A 17,145-nucleotide genomic window follows, 5' to 3' on the forward strand; every position below is an offset into this window, starting at 1 on the left:
TATCCCTCAATGGATCATGGGGAATGATCCCTCATCATGGATAATGGGGAATGGGAAGGTTATTCTTATGTAGTGTCAGAATGTGGATCTAGCTGAGTTCTGGGGATGCCATCCATCCCTGTTGTCCTCAAGGTATTGGGTTACTAGCCAAGATGCCAGCAGGTGGTGCTCAAGAATACTTGGTATAGCTCCTGGCTTTTGTAGGACAAAATGTGTGTTGAACATTGCAAGCAACTTTTCCCATTTCTTATTATACAGCATTTTAACAAAGTGTTCTGATGCAGTGGGGAAAACGGTTCCAGTTCTCTGTGCTTTTTATTCCACTGTATGCTTGTTTCCAGCAAGAGACACCTGCATTTCACAGAAGCTCCATCCAAATTAAGCTATAGCACCAGCTTGGCTCTGCCACCCCTCGCTGTGCCGGGGGACCTCCGTGCAGGAGGGTGACCTTTTCCCTTCTGCTGGAACTGCCCTCGTTGCTCAGCAAGAAATAAACAATTGCTGGCACACATGGCCCTCAGAGCCATGTACGTCCCTGCTGTAGCTCCTGCTTGGCCATAAAATAAGTGATTAGTTGGGTGCTGTTGTGTGGAAAAGGGTTGAAGAGCAGAGAACTAAAATTTAACTGGCAATTAAGGATTAGGGTTAGTTATTTTTTCTAATGTAACGTATTAGCTGACAGGAAGACTGGATCTCAAGAATACACAGTGTGGCAAAGCAGGGGTGAAGTTTGGTCATCAAGAAGGCCAACTTCATCTTGTCCTTTTTGGATCCAGTGTGCTGATTGCTTTAAGGTATTCTTGACATGAAAGGTCTCGTTGAGGTCAAGAAAGGCAGCTGTGCCATGCCTTACATTTTTGTGCATTAGAGTTCATATTTCTTAGTTCTCAACAATATCAGTATTATCGTCCTTGTCTGGGGAAGTGGTGAATGAGCAGGGGCTATAGATGAGGCCATTATGAGATAGAATAGCACATGAAGATGTCATTTTAAAAAGCTGGAAGTTTCCCATACCATAGACTCTACTGAGCCTTCTGTTCACAGTCGCGTTCAAAAGCTTTTGAACACTGATGGCAAAAGCCACTGCCTACAGATTTCTGTCACATGCTCACTTAATAACACTGGAAAAGTAATTTTTCTCATGTGGGCTTCAATTCCTCCTCCTCTCAAAGAGGATTGAGACTTAGATCCTTGGGTTTCTGCAAGACTTACTTAATTAATTAGAGTGATTTGAGAATGAAGGATGCCCTGTCAGTGTGACTTATTCCCTATGCTGCTTCTTCTGGATACTTATTAAATTCAGTGGTTTTGTTTTAAGAGTCAGCTTAGCAAGGTTTTTGGAATGACGTTAGCTGTGTGGTTCTGGCTGGTCAGTAACTAGAAGGGTCAAATTCCAAGCTGGCGTGTGTTATTTTTACTCACATAAATGGTCTCAGGAGCTGCTGCTTTTAGCAAAATCCGTGTGAAGCTGGATTCCCAGCCCAGGATTTTTCTTGTACACATTAATCTTGTGATGAGTGCCATGTGAGCAAGTGAAGGCATCTTTCACACCATGTTCAGGGGAACAAGCTCCCTGCACGTGTCCACATGCCCGTTCCCCACTATGGCTCTTTCCCTGGCAGCTTTGCTTTTAAGCTCATGAGCGATTGTTTCTCCTCACTCCAGAATCAGCACAGGTAGAATAGAGCAGATGGCTCGGTGTTGGCCAAGTGCTCGCTGATACAAAGCAAATTGCTCCTGTATCCGACTGATAGGGTTCAAGCTTTAATTGAGGCTTTCAGCAAAGCACTCAACGGTGAAAAGCGTTCTGCTGAGAAAAACAGTGGCATAACCGTGGGCAAAGGTTCAGGACAGCAGAGTTCAACCTTCCTCGGGACAGCATCCCTATTTATTTATTAATTTCCAGCTGCTTTCCCACCATCACTCAAAACTCCTGCAGTATACCCTCAAGGCTGCGGCTTGGTGATGCACTCTGAAGTGCTGAAATCTGGAAGCAGAGGCTGCAAAGCGTGTGGTGTTTTTTGCTGGTGTGTGCACAAAGGTGGTTTTCCCTGAGTGTTGCCTGCGAGTGGCTGTCTGCTTTTGTAGGTCTCCCCGGCGCAGCAGGGAGCACAGCTCCTTCTGTCTTCTCTCTTACGTGCGTCAGCATCAGCAGAGCTTTAATTTTTCATGGGTGACTCTAAAAAGGAAAGGAAGCCTCCCTTGCCTTGGATGCTTGGCTTTCTTTTGTGCTGGAGTGGGTCCAACAGAAAGACCCTAAAAAGAAACACTATGTGGATAAGCAAAATTGAGCTCTCTGTGATTCAGGTTTCCTAAAGACTCCAAGAAATCTGTGGTGATATGGAGGTAGTGCTGGCAGCTTAGAACCATCAGTGCATCCTCCTTGCCCCAAGGAGCTTGGAAGTACAAAGGTTTTTGCTCTGTTCTGAAATCCAAAACACATTCGGTAGTGTCCACAGCATGTTTTGTTGTTCCTCTGCTTTGTCAGTGGCTTAAAATGCACTGGAAGTGTGAACTGCTGCCAGCGTGCTTTTGTACTTGCCTGAATTCAATTAAAAAGATAATTGGATTGCTTTATCAGCCTTTACATGTCAGCCCAGTGCCACCCTCTTCTCCCCCCTCCAACAGTGCAGAAAAACCCAGAGCATCCAAAATCTGTTTTTCTGCATTGTTCTCTTTTCTTGTGTTTCAGATAGGGCACAGAGGTGGCTGTGCTTTGTGCTGAGCATCATTAGAGCTGCTGTGGTGGGGAAGGAGCGAGTGGCCTGCTGGGACGGGCCCGGCAGCGAGGCAAAGGGAAAATGCATGTAGCAAAGCCCCAAACCAAAATTAAACAAAGCAGTCCGACCCTTTGCAAAGTCCACTTTATCACACGGATGATTCAGGCTCAGTGGTGCAGCTGGATCTTCAAGCTGTATGAAATGGGCAGTTTTTGTGACCCAGGGCTTAGCCAGCTAACTGCAGGCCTCGAGGCCTGTGCCTTGGCAAGCTCCACTCCATGCACTTCGTGCTGTTATCAGGAGCGGTGTTTGGACTCCAGTCATCACTTCCTTGAACTTCTAGAGTTTCATCAAGTCATCTCTGGGGATTTGGGCGGTGGACTTTCTCTGGGCAGCACTATTTATAAGAGCCAGCAGCCCGTGTTGCATCTTGTGTCAACGTGGCTGCCGAGGAGCTGGTGGGAGCTGCCTGGAGCTCCTCCAGCTGTGCTGGGCGCGAAGCAGTCGGCAAGGAGTGAGGACGGTGTTGTTGGGCAGCCCGAGCATGGAAATGCCAAGATGCTGCTGCAGGGAGGGCTTAAAGACCTGGCCAGTGCATTCCTGTCACCACTGGAGAGTCATGATACAGCTTCTCAGGAGCCTTCAAGGAAAGGGAGAAAAAACCACCTGTGGACCAGTGGGAATTTTTCACTATGATGAAGTTCATTTTTATTTGTTCTGAAGGCGAATTCATCAATGAGCAACACAGAATAAAACACCTCTGGAATGATGTTTTGACTTCCTCACCCGTGTGACTAACTCCCTTAAAAAAAGTCCTACAGCTTTGGAACTGGTGCAGTAGCAAGTACCTGTGGTTAGCCTGAGGAGCAAGGTGTTTGCAGGAGAAAATGGTGGAAAGAAATGATGTGGAATTTAAAAACTTGTTCCAAAATAAAAGGGAACCATGTTTTTTCATTGCTTTCACAGAATTAGTTGGTTTATGCATGCAAGGTTTTCTTTTCCATTTAAATGTGTTTAAGTACAGCCTTTTATCAAACAGAAAAAGCAAGACTCAAAATACGAAGCAATCCTCTTGAAGGTTGAATGTAAGAAGTAGACATCCAAATCAGTTTTTCAAGGTGTTGTTAACATGACCCTTCCCTTCTCCTTGCAGAAGAAGATATACAAGTACAAGAAGGTGCTCAGCAACCCCAGCCGCTGGGAGGTGGTGCTGAAGGAGATCAGGACGCTGGTGGACATGGCGCTGACGTCTCCACTCCAGGATGATTCTATTCACCAAGCACCACTGGAGATCGTCTCAAAACTGCTCTCAGAGGTATGGCCGTGCTCCTGCACACGGAGGTGACACTGTCACCTTTGGATGAGGGACAAATAGTTAAAAGTTTATGCGTGGGTTTTATTTTAACTTGGGCTTTCAAAATTCTTCTGCTCGTGATTTGAGTGGAATTTGCACTTGTCGGAGAAAAGGAGAATTTGATCCATGTTAGGTAGATTTCCAGAAACAAAAGGCGTTTTCTCTTGAGGCAATGGGGTTTTATTTGGTTATTCATGGTAAATTTGTTAGGGATCCGATTCAAGTCTTATTTCAAGTCAGTGATAAAACTCCCCTTGACTTCTATTCCATTGACTTTGTTTGCATGACTGATCATCCAACAATATGTATTTGCTAATAAATTCCTAGTGCAGCTTTCTGTTATTACTAGTTATCTCAAAGAAAAATATCTTCCTTCTTCAGAGACATCTACCCTCCTTATTTACATCTGTTTCTAATAATTAACTTTTTATGGACAGGAAATGTAATGCCAGGCAGGTTTTTGATGTCCCAGTTCTGATGCACAAAGATTTGCAACAACCAAAAAAGTTGCTAGCTGTTGTTCTTGCAGTGTGCTAAGATCTTAATAGCTTAATACTTTGTAACCTCTGAATGGATCATGCTGCTGAGAGCCAAAACCACAGCATTAGTCAAAACCAATGACTTCCAGTAGGTTTATTGGCTTTTACCAGGTCCATTTTAGAAGTAGGAACTTCAGGAAAATTGGAGCAGTTATTTTACTACCAAAAATGGTATGCAACAATTCTTTTACTAGTTTTCTTAGAAACGTACAGCTTGGTGGCAGAAAAGAGTTTTAAGTGCATCACTAGCTTTAGTTTTCCAATTAATTGAATCCTGCTCTGGCATCCTGGTGCTTGCTCAGCTTTCGTGGCTGGGGTGCCTTGAATCTGATGGTGCTTAGGAAGAAGTGGAAGCTTGTACAGCCCCTTGTACCAGATGGTGTAAGACCTTCTTTAAAAGAATGATTTTAATAAGATTAGTTCTATTCTAAAATAAACTGTTACAGTCTTGAGCCTTTCTTCTGATGCCTGATGGTAGCTGAGTACAGTGTATGCTGGTGTACCAGCTCAGTGCTGTTTGCTCACTCATTTCTTCTGTTTAACCCCTTCAGAACAACAACTTAACCACTCAAGACCATGAGAGCATTATTGTGGTGAGTAACTTTCTGTCCAAATCTGGGGACAAATCTGTATTGTTTGATAAGACTTCTCTTATTGCTTAAGCCTCTATCCTAGAGAAGTAGAGGAGATATGAAAGCACTTCTCTCAGTGCTGGTGAATTTAGGGCGGATCAAACCCACTTGGACTATCAGTTCTCATGTGGCTTACTGTTCCTCTTTTCATGTTTCATGGTAGTTTCCTTGTCAAGTTATACAAAACAGTACAGCATGTGTAGGGTTAATCTTCTCCCAAAATGGTCTTCTTACTGGGCTACAGAGTGCTATGTTTGTCTCTGTATACGTACTTTAAATAGTCAAAAAAACATCATTTCCAGATGTGCCCTATAAAACCCTTAGGCTTAGCTGTTTTCCTGAGGGGCTAATGCTGCCGTATACAGAATGTCTCAATTTCTGATGGTATGTGAGCAAGTGATTGTTTTTTGCAAGTATGGTTATGTGTATGTGCCACTGCTGCTTAACCCTCTGTTCACTTGGTTTATAGTAATACCCTCCTCAACTTTTATCTCTTCCGTAAGTTGCATTTATTTCGGCATAGAAATAAGTGAATCAAATGGCAACCCAGGTGTAACAAAATACAAAACCTCAACAATTTATCAGAGAGGTGGAAATTGCTTCCCCATCGCTATAATTTAATTTCAGTCACTGGCAATTTCCAGGAGATTTTCCCAGTAATCAAATCTAGAACTTCACCACCTGATGGTATCACGTCTCCTTGGATCTTTCTGCAAAGCGACGAGGCAGCGTGTCGCTGCCAGTAGGTGTGAATTGTGTTTAGCTGCTGCCTAAGATACCATTTCAGCTGGGATCAGTCACCAAGATAAGTTTCTGAAGTGGCATTTACTTTTCTTTGTGATCTGCTGTAGCTTTCATTTTCCTCTAGTTCAGGCTTCCAGTTAGAACTGTGTTTCGAGGCAAGGATTTTTTAACAAAAGATGTCAGGTAACGGTGCTGTGAGCAGGGAGCTTCGACTGGGTGGCCTTTGAAGGTCCTTACAGCCAATGTTAATCAGTGGTTCTGAGGGCTGGCTGCTTCGTTCCGTCATGCCCCGCTGCAGGTTGTGCCCAGCCTTGGAGGAGTTGGTGTTTTCTCCCTGTTCAGAGCTCACTGCCATCATACAGCTGAACTGTGCTATTATTAGGAAGCACTGCTGTTACAGGTATATGTGTCGTGTTGAAGAAGTACACGGTGATTTGCTGTGCAGATGAAACCATCTTTCCTTCTGTAGATGGTGCTGGAACAGATCAGTATTACTACTCATCCCTTCCTAGTAAGGGATATTGTCCACAGCTGGGTGATGTGAGATGGCAGGGTTCTGCCTTTAACGATAGTGCACAGAAAAAAAACACAGGCTTCTCTCGGGTTGTCCCTCTTCCACACTGACTGTACAGGCAGAGATGGGACCCGCTTGATGGAGGCTGTTACCTACATCCAGTAGGGATTGGGCTGAAGAAAACAATTCATTTTTCAGAGGCTGAGAGCCAGCCAGATCCATCTCTGAGACGATGATCCTCTGACAGTGGCCACACAGACACAAACACGGGGGGCTTTTGCATTGCCTGGCTGCTGGGGGCTGGCAGGTGCTATGACTGATGCTGCAGGAGATGGATTGAAGGAAGTTCATTAGTTTGGGTGCTGGATGGGCAGCAAAGATGGTCTAGTCTCATTGCAAAGCATTGCCTTCTCTATCAGCCCACTGTTGCTGGGCCACCACCGGAGGCAGTGACTAGTTACAGATGGATGGCACACCAGAATGAACGGAAGCTTCACAAATATTACGTGTAGCCCAGTCAGGTCTTTGCAGGTGCACTTCGGTTGCATTGTTGAAATTCACATTAATCTTAACCTGTTTGCTTGTGAAAGTGGCTGTTGTGAAACACATTTTGAGCAAACTCACTGGGGCTGAAATACTGACGATGAGAGGGAGAGCACAAAGCAAAACAGGCTACCATAGTAAAACTCCAGATGCCATCCAGATAAAATATCTGGCGTTCGGTTGCTCAATACAAAATGTCCTAGCTGCTATGTTTAGAGTCTTTTAAATGGGTACTGGGAATCCCTTTAGCTCAAGATTGGAAAAGCCCGAAGGCACCATCATGTAGAGAGAATACATTGTTCTAGTACTGTTTTCTAATTTACAAAGGAAGTAACAACAACGTAAGTTCATTATACTCTCAGTGCCAGGTGTGACCTCTAATGTATTTGCTGAGCATAACCACATTGGTTTGCATAGCAGCAGAGAAGAAATAGTTGGTCTCAACTTTCACAAAGTTAATGCCTGATTTTGATAAAAAGGGTCTCTCTAGATAAGAAGAGTGCTATACTTCTTTTCATGATTTATTGGCTGTGTGTGAGCTTGAACTCTTTCATAAGAGACATGTGTTTGTTTGATGCTCTTCTGTTGTATCTTTTAGAGAGATGTTATTACTGAAACAGTGAGGCAGAGTTGTCCTTGCTGTATTACACACCAAAACAAGGGATCTGCTCTTGTTTTCATTTAAATCATTAAAAAAAAAAGTGTTGTGGGTTTACACTGATGTATTTAAAAGCAAAGGGTTCGTAGTAAGGATATGTGTAAGCTTACATGTAAAATGCACAGCCCATCTCTAATTTCTATACAGATGCTTTTGTCCTTTTTATAAAAAGTAAAGTGACCTCTCTTTTTGGGAAAAAAAAAGAGTCCCCTTCAAAAAACTTAATACCATTGCAGTCTTCTAATTAATTTATTTTTCTCTCTCTTTTTTTAAAGGCAATTGCACCTTTGCTGGAAAACAACCACCCTCCTCCTGACCTCTGTGAATTCTTCTGCAAGGTATCAGAACAGCTTTCTGAAATCTCCTACATGTATCTGAGTGTAGTTCTTTGAGGGGGTTTCGGTTTCTTCTTTAAACGCTTACCTTGTGCCCAAATCTTTTGGTCGACAACCAGTGATACTGGAATAGTTGCCAGCACCATTCTGATAAATGGGTCCATATTCTTACTACATCAGCCTGCGTAGTACTGATGATTTATGAGAGTTAAGATCTTCAGACTCCCCCACCCCCGTCTGGGTACATGAGTTGTCCTACTGTGCGTTCTATTTAGCTAGCATGAGAATTGTTGGAGTCAGTGGGTTGGTAATGTGATGCATAACTCAGCCATAATGATATTATGTCATTGGGTAATGTCAGTAGAAAGATCCTAAGGACTCATCCTCTTTCCTGGTAAATCCACGCTTCTGCTTGCATCTTTTCTGTATAGTTTGGAGTACTTCAGATTGCAAAGCTTTGGGATGTGCAAATATTACTTTTCTTCTAGGTGTGTTTGTTTTTCAGTTTTAAGTCTGCTTTAATCTGCTTGCTGATGAGTGGATATACATTTGTCAGACCTTCTGGATCTTGCTTAAAATTCCTATGCAGAGTTACTTGTCAGCAGTCACACCTGTGGAAATTAGGTCAAATTTCAAGAAACAACACTGACTTTGTTTCACTTCTGTAAGTCAGCCTTAGGGCTATTTCTAGCCTCAAACTCAAATACCTCCAAGACTCTGTGTTGCCCACCAGTCATCCTCCAACCTACGTGGGCACCTGCATTTTTTTTTCATGCCTTTGGTCTCCCCTCAGAGATAGGAACTTAATTATCTTTAAAGGTGTGGGACATGCTTTGTATAGTTGCAGCAAGGGAAATTTTGATTACAGGCTGTGAACTCTCCTTCCTCAGAGATAGTCAGAAATTGAGTGGGCAAGTTTAATGAGCAGGCTAATGTATTTGGCCCTGCCTTGAGCAGAAGTTTGGACCAGATGACCTCCAAAAGTCCTTTCCAGCCCAAATTATTTGGACTGAGAGAGACCCATGTTGCTAATTCTGCAGCTCACGAAATGACTTGTTCCTCCTTACAGCACTGCCGAGAGCGCCCACGGTCGATGGTTGTGATAGAAGTGTTCACACCAGTGGTACAGCGGATTCTCAAACACAACATGGTGAGTGCGTGCTTTACGGGAACGTGGTCAGGTTGGAGAAATCTTACTGTGACATCTTGTGTAATGAGCAACTGCTGTTTAGTCCATACTGCATGAGGCAATGTGACACCAAAATCAAAACCCCCCAGTGTGAGTGTGGCATGTAATCACGTACCGCTTTGCAATTTAGAACTAGTAAGTTCTACATAGGAACTAATAATACAGTGGCATTCAAACAAAGCCATGATTTGATGAATGTTCCTCTGGGCGGCAGTGCCAGCTCGTTCAGCTTTCTCCCACCTGGCTCCTTGTTTATGCTCTGCATGACATCCTTGGTGTTATACTGGTTTAAAATCAATTAAAAAGCAAAATCAGAATAGGGACTTTTTTGATTTTTGAACTGAGACCCCAAACATTTTATCTTTGAGACACTACTAACTCTCTGCAATTCCATTTTTCTTTAGACTCATGTCCAATATGTTCTTACGTAAATTTCCTGAGTTTCCTTGTGTTTTCCTACTTGTTCTCCATACTTCTCATTCCAGGCATCATGAACTCCTGTCATTTAAGATTGTTCTTTTCTAGGCTGCTTTCCCTCTTCATATTGTCAATCAGTTCCATGGCAGCGACTGGAATAAATGCAAGGGGACTGCCCTATCAGCCTCTCTTTCCACCCTGTATACCAAATTTTCTCCCTTCGTTGACGCTGAATATATTCTTGCACGATCTGTACTCCTTTCCAAAGGGAGGTCAGAGTGTTTACTGGTCCTCCATCCTTTGAGGCATATTAGATTTCCTGCCTTGGTTTCTAAGTTATGCAAATAAATTTTCCTTCACAAAGCTGTGGCAAAAATTAACAAATAAATAAAATATTTAAGGCAGTCAGCTTAGCTGTGATGTCAAGCATGGGTCTCATCCCTCTGTAAGTACAGAAGCAACTTCTTTGCACTAACTGGTATAATTTTAGAAACCATCCCCTGTCTTCCTGTGTACAGCATGGATCCAGTAGAAAACAGTCCTTATTTCTTATTTTTATAACAGTATTATTTAACTCCTTGAGTTTACAGAACTAGCTGGGAAGCCTAAGATGGCGAAAAGGTCATATTCCTGGCTCTGTGCCTGTGCTCTCCAGACATGTAAACATTTTTGAATATTCTGTAGTGTTCAATGAAATATTCTGTAAATGTTATTCTTGGATTTCAGGCTGATTTTTTTTTTTAAGAATCCAGAGCTCTTGAGGGGTCTCAAATAAAATCTAAATGCATAGTGTAATGCTTGTATTTGGTTAGCTTCAGAGAATTGGGTATATTTACTGTACTTAACATTTGCAGATTGAAAATCAACATGTCTGTACCGCAGTGTGTAGTCAGAGAATTTACGGTGTCATATATTAATTGGAGTGGATTTGGGCACTTTACTACTCTCTGGGGATTTCTGTACTGAATAGTCTTTTAAAGAATGTGTGTATGTGCATGTAAATAAAGTAATCCTTCAGGGAGACAGTGCTGTTGGCAGTGAACTTCATAACCTTAGGAGGCCACGTGCAATTTAGTGTGCTTAGAACAGGAAACCTAGCTGTCTGCTCCAACCTTTGCCACTGCTTTCCTCTGTGATCTTTGGTAAGTTCATGGCAAATTCTGTTCCACATTTTCATGCTTATAAAACAGAGAAAGAGTGCTTCATTTGCCTATCATTTTGAAGTCCCAAAAGAGTACGGATAGCTTTTTGTCATGCTGATGCCCACTGGTAGGTGTAGGCTGGGGACAAGCTGAGTTGTCCTGGGAGCACTTGGAGCCTCTCTGCCTTCTGATTTCAGCCGTTTGAGGGCTCAGCCCAAATGCTGGAATACAACCACTGTTGCTTTACATCTTAAGAGTGAACAATATTGATCGTGTGCATCATTTAGCACCTGATGTGGTGACAGCATCATATTATTTTTGGAGGTATTTTATTTTAGAGCTGCCAGCAGTGACATCCTCTTTGTGATCTCTTGGGCTTTTGTTCTAATTTCAGTTATAGGGCACTTACAGGGTTGAAAAGATTCATAAATTCTAACTGCATGAGCTATCGTGTAAGGAGTTTCCATGAAGTTAAATGGCACCAGGGGAGGTATGAAGTCTGTGTGGTCTCATGCTGTGGAACCAAGTGTATTTGCACTGCCAGGAGGAGCTGTTAGATGTTCAATGGATTTAATTGTAATACCAGCTGTGAAATCACTGACAGTCCTTCTTCTTGCGTGAAGTTACCACGTATCCATTCAACGCTTGCAAAGATCGACACGTGGACTTGAAGGGAACACTGTTCGGTCTAGGCTTGCACTCACATTCTTGGTAATTTTCTCTAGTTGTAAAGCCTATCAGATGTTATGCTCTGATATGCAGTGCCCTGGTTTGTTATTACAGGTGCCATTTAGTTTTTCATGTTGACTCCTCTTCCTCATCCAGGTGCTGGAGGGATAACTTGGAGGTACTCAGTGGGCCCTGCTCAACGCTTAGAGATTTAGTTCTGCAACTCTGTAAAACCTGTATTATAAGGTTACAACTGCGTAAATGTGAAGAAATGTGCTGAGGAATAACACTTATCAGACAGCAGATTGTACTCCTTTCACATCTCAAAATAGCAGGGAAGGTGAGGAGACGTGGGATTTCAGTTAGCGGGTGCCTTGCTGACTGCAGGACTGGAAGCAAGCAACTGTTGAGCTCACCTGTCAAATTCATGTTGTACCTGAGGTACAGATCCCTGGAGAGGGAACTGATCTGTGTTTTATACTTGATCACTCAAAGGTCACGTGTCAAATAAGATTCTCTCTAAAAACAGAATAGACAGGATGTCAAATATTGAAGTAAAAAATCATATGTGAGGAGTTGGCTTTCTAAGAAACTGCAGTTATAAGTGGAAGTGAAAATGAAAAACAATAAAAATACATTTCAAAATGGTTAAAATGGAAGTGTTTGGAAGGAAAATAAGTGCAGGCAGGAATTTGACCAATTGATTGTTTTTTTATTTTTATTTTTTGCATTAAAGATGCCTTTTGTTTTGAGATAGATCACAGAATCACAGAATGGCTTAGGTTGGTGGGGACCTTAAAGATCATCCAGTTCCAACTCCTGTGCTGAGGGCTGGCTGCCATGCACCAGATGAGGCTGCCCAGGACCCCATCCAGCCCGGCCTTGAATGCCTCCAGAGATGGGGCATCCACAGCTTCCCTGGGCAGCCTGTGCGAGCGCCTCACCACCCCCTGAGTAAAAAATTCCCTCCTAATGTAAATCTCCCCTATTTTAAGGCCATTCCCCCTTGTCCTATCACTGTCAGGCTGTGTAAAATGTCCGCCCCCCTCCTGTAAGCTAAGGTTTCCCCGCAGCCTTCTTTTCTCCAGGCTGAACAAGCTCAGCTTCCTCAATCTGTCTTCACAGGCGAGATGCTCCAGCCCTTTGGTCATCTTTGTGGCCCTTCTCTGGACCTGCTCCAACAGGTCCACATCCCTCCTGTACCGGTGGCCCCGGGCTTGGACACAGTGCTCCAATAGACCTGGGTGGAAAGAGAATTGCAAAGCATGCCATTATTAGTGAGCAGCACATTACTTCAGCATGCAGTGGTACTGTGTTCCTGGAGCTGTCAGCATAACAACAGTGAATTCAGTTGTGTTTGAATGGATTTCTTTCAAAAACCCACAATTTCAATGTACATTGCAGGCATGTTTCACCGTCTTCACTGAGTCTCTCCTTTTTGGACAGGATTTTGGGAAATGCCCTCGGTTGCGTCTGTTTACTCAGGAGTACATTCTGGCTTTGAATGAGCTGAATGCGGGAATGGAGGTGGTGAAGAAGTTTATTCATAGGTTAGTTACATTTAATGTTATGGTGTATTTTCCAGTCCTGTGTGAATGCTTATTTCCATTACTTCTCCCAACCCTGCTCATCTCCTTGCTTACCTGTGAGTAGCTGGTGCTTTCAGTGCTGGCAAACAGCAAATAAGTGAGAGGTGTCCATGAGGAAATACAACTGAAAACTTTTTTTAGCTTATTCTCAAATATGTCTGGGGTTTTCTGTCTGTATACACACTGGAGGTGAATAGACATTGCTGTATGTACATTCCCATTATAGATTGAGGCTCAGAGCCTTTACAGAGAGATTCCCATCAACTTTAGACCCCGTCATGCTCAATCATGTGTGAGCTTTCAGAAGAACTGTAGAGATACCACATTGAATGAACTGAAGAAATAACTCAGCTTTCTTCTGAAGTAGACTATTTGGTGGCGATTTACAATGTTAAAATAACTCTGTTATGGCCTTTCTAAAGATTCCCCAAGGCTGCCTGCGCAGTTCCAGCACCTCCTTCTGTCTTACTGTTTTTGCCCACAGAAATCTTCACTGCAGTGATGTCATCTTGGCTTTTGTTTTTCAGCATGCACGGTCCAACTGGACAATGCCCCCATCCTAGGGTTCTGCCAAATCTTGTAGCTGTCTGCTTAGCAGCCATTTATTCATGTTACGAGGAGTTTATCAACAGGTCAGTATGAATTCTCAGCTCACCCTGTGTTGCTCACTCCCAAACCTGTGGCATCAAAGAGTTTTCATTGAGGCTGTAAACAAGACTGGTGTGAGCATGGTTATGGGTGTGCGGGAGTGTCTCTTCATTCTCACTCCACCCATTGCTAGAAGGGGTTGTGTGTAAATCCCCGTGTATCCACAGCTTTGAACCTGAGCTGGTTTCATGATACTGTCCTCATTATTGTGGAAAATCTGATTCCTGACTTATCACAAGATAGGTGCTGCAGCTCCTGACACACGAGCCAATTTCCAGTAGACACGAAGGGTTCCTGTCTGCTGTGTTTCCTGTTTGTTTATTGCTATCTGACTTTCCTCATGGTACAGCACGGACAGGGGCTGCGTAGTGTCCAACAGAAATTCCAGACGCGAGGGCTGCAGACAAGTGTCTGGGCATGTACTGTAGCCAGATACATACTTGGGCATGGATCCTGTTACAGCTTTGCACAACTTAGATGGGAAAGTTCACCTTTATACTAAACTGGTGTGTCAACTGGGCTAATGAAAAGCTGAAATCTTTGTGGAGTAGGGTCTGCAGAGTAGCCCTATTGCAGCATTTTAATATTTTTAGTTGACTGCAATAATCCAGTCACAAAGGAGAAAGCAATACGGTGGGCTGTGGTGAAAAGCAAGTGGGAAATTGCGACAGATCTTGGCTTCTCCATGTTTCTCTGTCTGTCCCGCTCTCTACTGTTATGTCTGGCTATTGAAATTATTTGTTTACTTTTAAAATTCAGTCGAGACAATTCGCCAAGCCTGAAGGAAATTCGGAATGGCTGCCAGCAGCAGTGTGACCGAAAGCCTAACCTCCCCCTCCGCCTTCTTCACACGAGTCCTGACCTGGTCTCTCAGGAGGCCACCTTGACTGAATCCCGGCTCAAGCCAGTCATTGTCACTTCAAACGAGATCCATGTGGAAGTGGAGCGCAACAACACGGCTAATCAGAAGATGACAGCCAACGTTGGCAATGACAGCGAGCCCAACCTGATTGACTGCTTGATGGTCAGTCCCACCTGCAGCACCATGAGCATTGAGCTGAGCGCCCAGGCAGACAGGATCCTTGGCTGCTATGTGGAAATACTCAAGATGCTGTGAGTAACTATTTTAAACAGCTTTTTGAACAATGACATCTTAGCAGTGGGGGAGCTTTTCCCACAGGCCTCTCATCTTCAACATCTGTGGTCAGCAAGCACACGGTTATAAATCTAACTCCAGCACTGGAGTCTAGCCTCCGAAAGGGACATCTGGCACTGCCAATAGGTTCTAAAAATAGCATTAGGAAGATGAAAAGGGAAAGCTTATTTGTACAGTGAGCCTCACGCATGTTACAGAAGGCAGGACATTGTTGCCAGTAGTTTCTGTTTTGTTCTTAGCCACCAAAATAAAAGGTCCATTTATCTCCTCCAGGGCTCTTGGGATTGCCTGAGACAAAGCTCAAAAATACAGACCCGTGCTAGGCATGTGGCTTGTGCAGTGATACACAGCGCTGCTGCCTTGGCTTCTTCAGGAGCTGGATGAGGCCAGTGTTTTTCACTTAGGTATTCTCCCTGCATGTTTGTAGAAGTTTTATGGCTTGCTCAGATTTACTTCTGTTATAATAGATCCTCTGTTTGTTGATCGATTGCTTTGGTACAGCAAACCTGTATAATGAACAAGTGCTCAAATAACCTTTACTGTATAATGGCTCCATAGTTTCCTGGGAGGCAAATACTCTGAATATGTTCAAGAGGAATTTAAAACACAAAGTTCTCTGGGAAACGTTTGTTTGTCTCCTGGATGAATAAATAAATGAAATGAAGGAGTAACACAGAAAGCGGACTGCAGATAGAAGCCTGTAATAGAACATATGTTCATGCAGGAATACAACCCGAAACAGTTTTGTTGGCTTTGACATACAGCTTTCCTACTGAGTTGCAGTATGTCTATATGCAAACCTTAATGATTTTTAAACAATGTAAGGCTTAATGAAGTAATAGTTGATTTTTTTAATATTACACAACAGTGGGTAAAATTCAGACTCCTCTGTAAACTGTGAGCATTTGGCTACGTTGAAGTCAAGTGCCTGTCTGGGTGTACATTCTCTAGGAACTGCATGAAGTCCAAATGCCATGATGAAGGATTTTGTGAAAGTTTTTTCCCACATTTTCAGTATTTTCAAAATATTTAACACCAATTTTAACGTAATTACTTCACTCACTGCTGAGCTGTCTTGCAAATACATTTGTAACACACACCAGAGCTGGAGACAGGATAAGTGAATCCAAGATACTGTTCCCATTAGATTCTTGAGCAGGAAGCTGCTGAAGGATAATTTTTGTTTCCTTACCCTATCCTCTACCTTTAAAAATGTTAGCATTTAGAATAGCACAGCATCTGTCTTTCCTCTATCTAATGGTTTCTAAGTCTTGATGTGCCCAGACCCAGGTGCTGCATTAAACATGTTGTGTATTTATTCCCGTCCCCATGACTCTAGATGTTTTCCATAAACACTACGAACTCTTTCAGTCCTGATGCTGGCTTGGATGCTGACTCATTAAGCGTCGACGGTTTTGGTTTCATCATGCAGCTGACACACGCTTATAAACAAATTTGCAAATGGGCATGTTCCACCTCACAGTCTCTCTAAATTTTAAAAGTTTGATATGCCAGATCTCCATTCTCATATTACTTCCTGCTCAAAGAACTCTTTATTTCATTCCATACCTTAAAACAATTTTTAATGTGTTTTTTTTTTTTTTTTCCACCATCACAATTGATGCAACTTCCCTTAGACTGCCTTGCCGGAGCCCACACCCTGCTTAAGAAATCACAACCTGTGAAAATACAAGGCAGTTCCTAAGCCAGAACCACGGCTTGTATATATTGTCATAGTTTCACTGATTTAGGTTCCCTTCCATTCCTGTTCATCCTTTGATTTTTGGTTTTTTTTTTTTTTTGGTCCCAAAAGCCTTGATGCAGAAGTGAGTTCTACTCATGATTCTGCTGCCGGCTTACTGGGAGATCTCAGATGAGTTGCTTTTCTGTGTGCCTGATTTTTGTTATTTGTAATATAAAGGTAAACTAAATATAGGTTTGGAAAAGCACTGTAGAAGGGCTAGTACTTACTGACAGAAATGCCAGACAATCCTGTTATGATGCTGATTTTTTTGCATGCCCAAACTCTTCTTGAACAAAGCCTTTCTGATCTACTAAATACTCCGACTATACTTTGAAAAATGGAGAATTTGAAGAAAGAGTTGGAGATCATGCCAATAGGAAGAAAACATTCATTGTGAAAACAACAGCTATCCAGGAGCTGAGCTCTCAGCAGGCAGCCACTAAAATAATGTTCTTATTAATAACAGTGGTAAGCCAAACATAAATAAGTTGCTTAGCATTGAATTTAATTGTTCTTTTAGGTGTCTGACTCAATATCATCATTAAAACAAGA

At 42.9% G+C, this 17,145-nt stretch overlaps 1 protein-coding gene across 2 annotated transcripts in view; it reads left to right on the forward strand.

Moving 5' to 3' along the window:
• The window catches only part of CMIP (c-Maf inducing protein), a 125,642-nt gene that overhangs the window by 88,217 nt on the left and 20,280 nt on the right, over nucleotides 1-17,145 (forward strand). For both annotated transcript variants that reach the window (XM_021408345.1, XM_021408346.1), the window contains exons 4-10: nucleotides 3,874-4,035; nucleotides 5,165-5,206; nucleotides 7,980-8,042; nucleotides 9,109-9,189; nucleotides 12,903-13,006; nucleotides 13,573-13,677; nucleotides 14,453-14,806. In XM_021408345.1, coding sequence (XP_021264020.1) covers nucleotides 3,874-4,035; nucleotides 5,165-5,206; nucleotides 7,980-8,042; nucleotides 9,109-9,189; nucleotides 12,903-13,006; nucleotides 13,573-13,677; nucleotides 14,453-14,806 — 911 coding nt within the window. The remainder of the gene's footprint in view (nucleotides 1-3,873; nucleotides 4,036-5,164; nucleotides 5,207-7,979; nucleotides 8,043-9,108; nucleotides 9,190-12,902; nucleotides 13,007-13,572; nucleotides 13,678-14,452; nucleotides 14,807-17,145) is intronic.

The sequence above is a fragment of the Numida meleagris genome, chromosome 10 (assembly GCF_002078875.1).
Source record: "Numida meleagris isolate 19003 breed g44 Domestic line chromosome 10, NumMel1.0, whole genome shotgun sequence".
Classification (NCBI taxonomy): Eukaryota; Metazoa; Chordata; class Aves; order Galliformes; family Numididae; genus Numida; species Numida meleagris.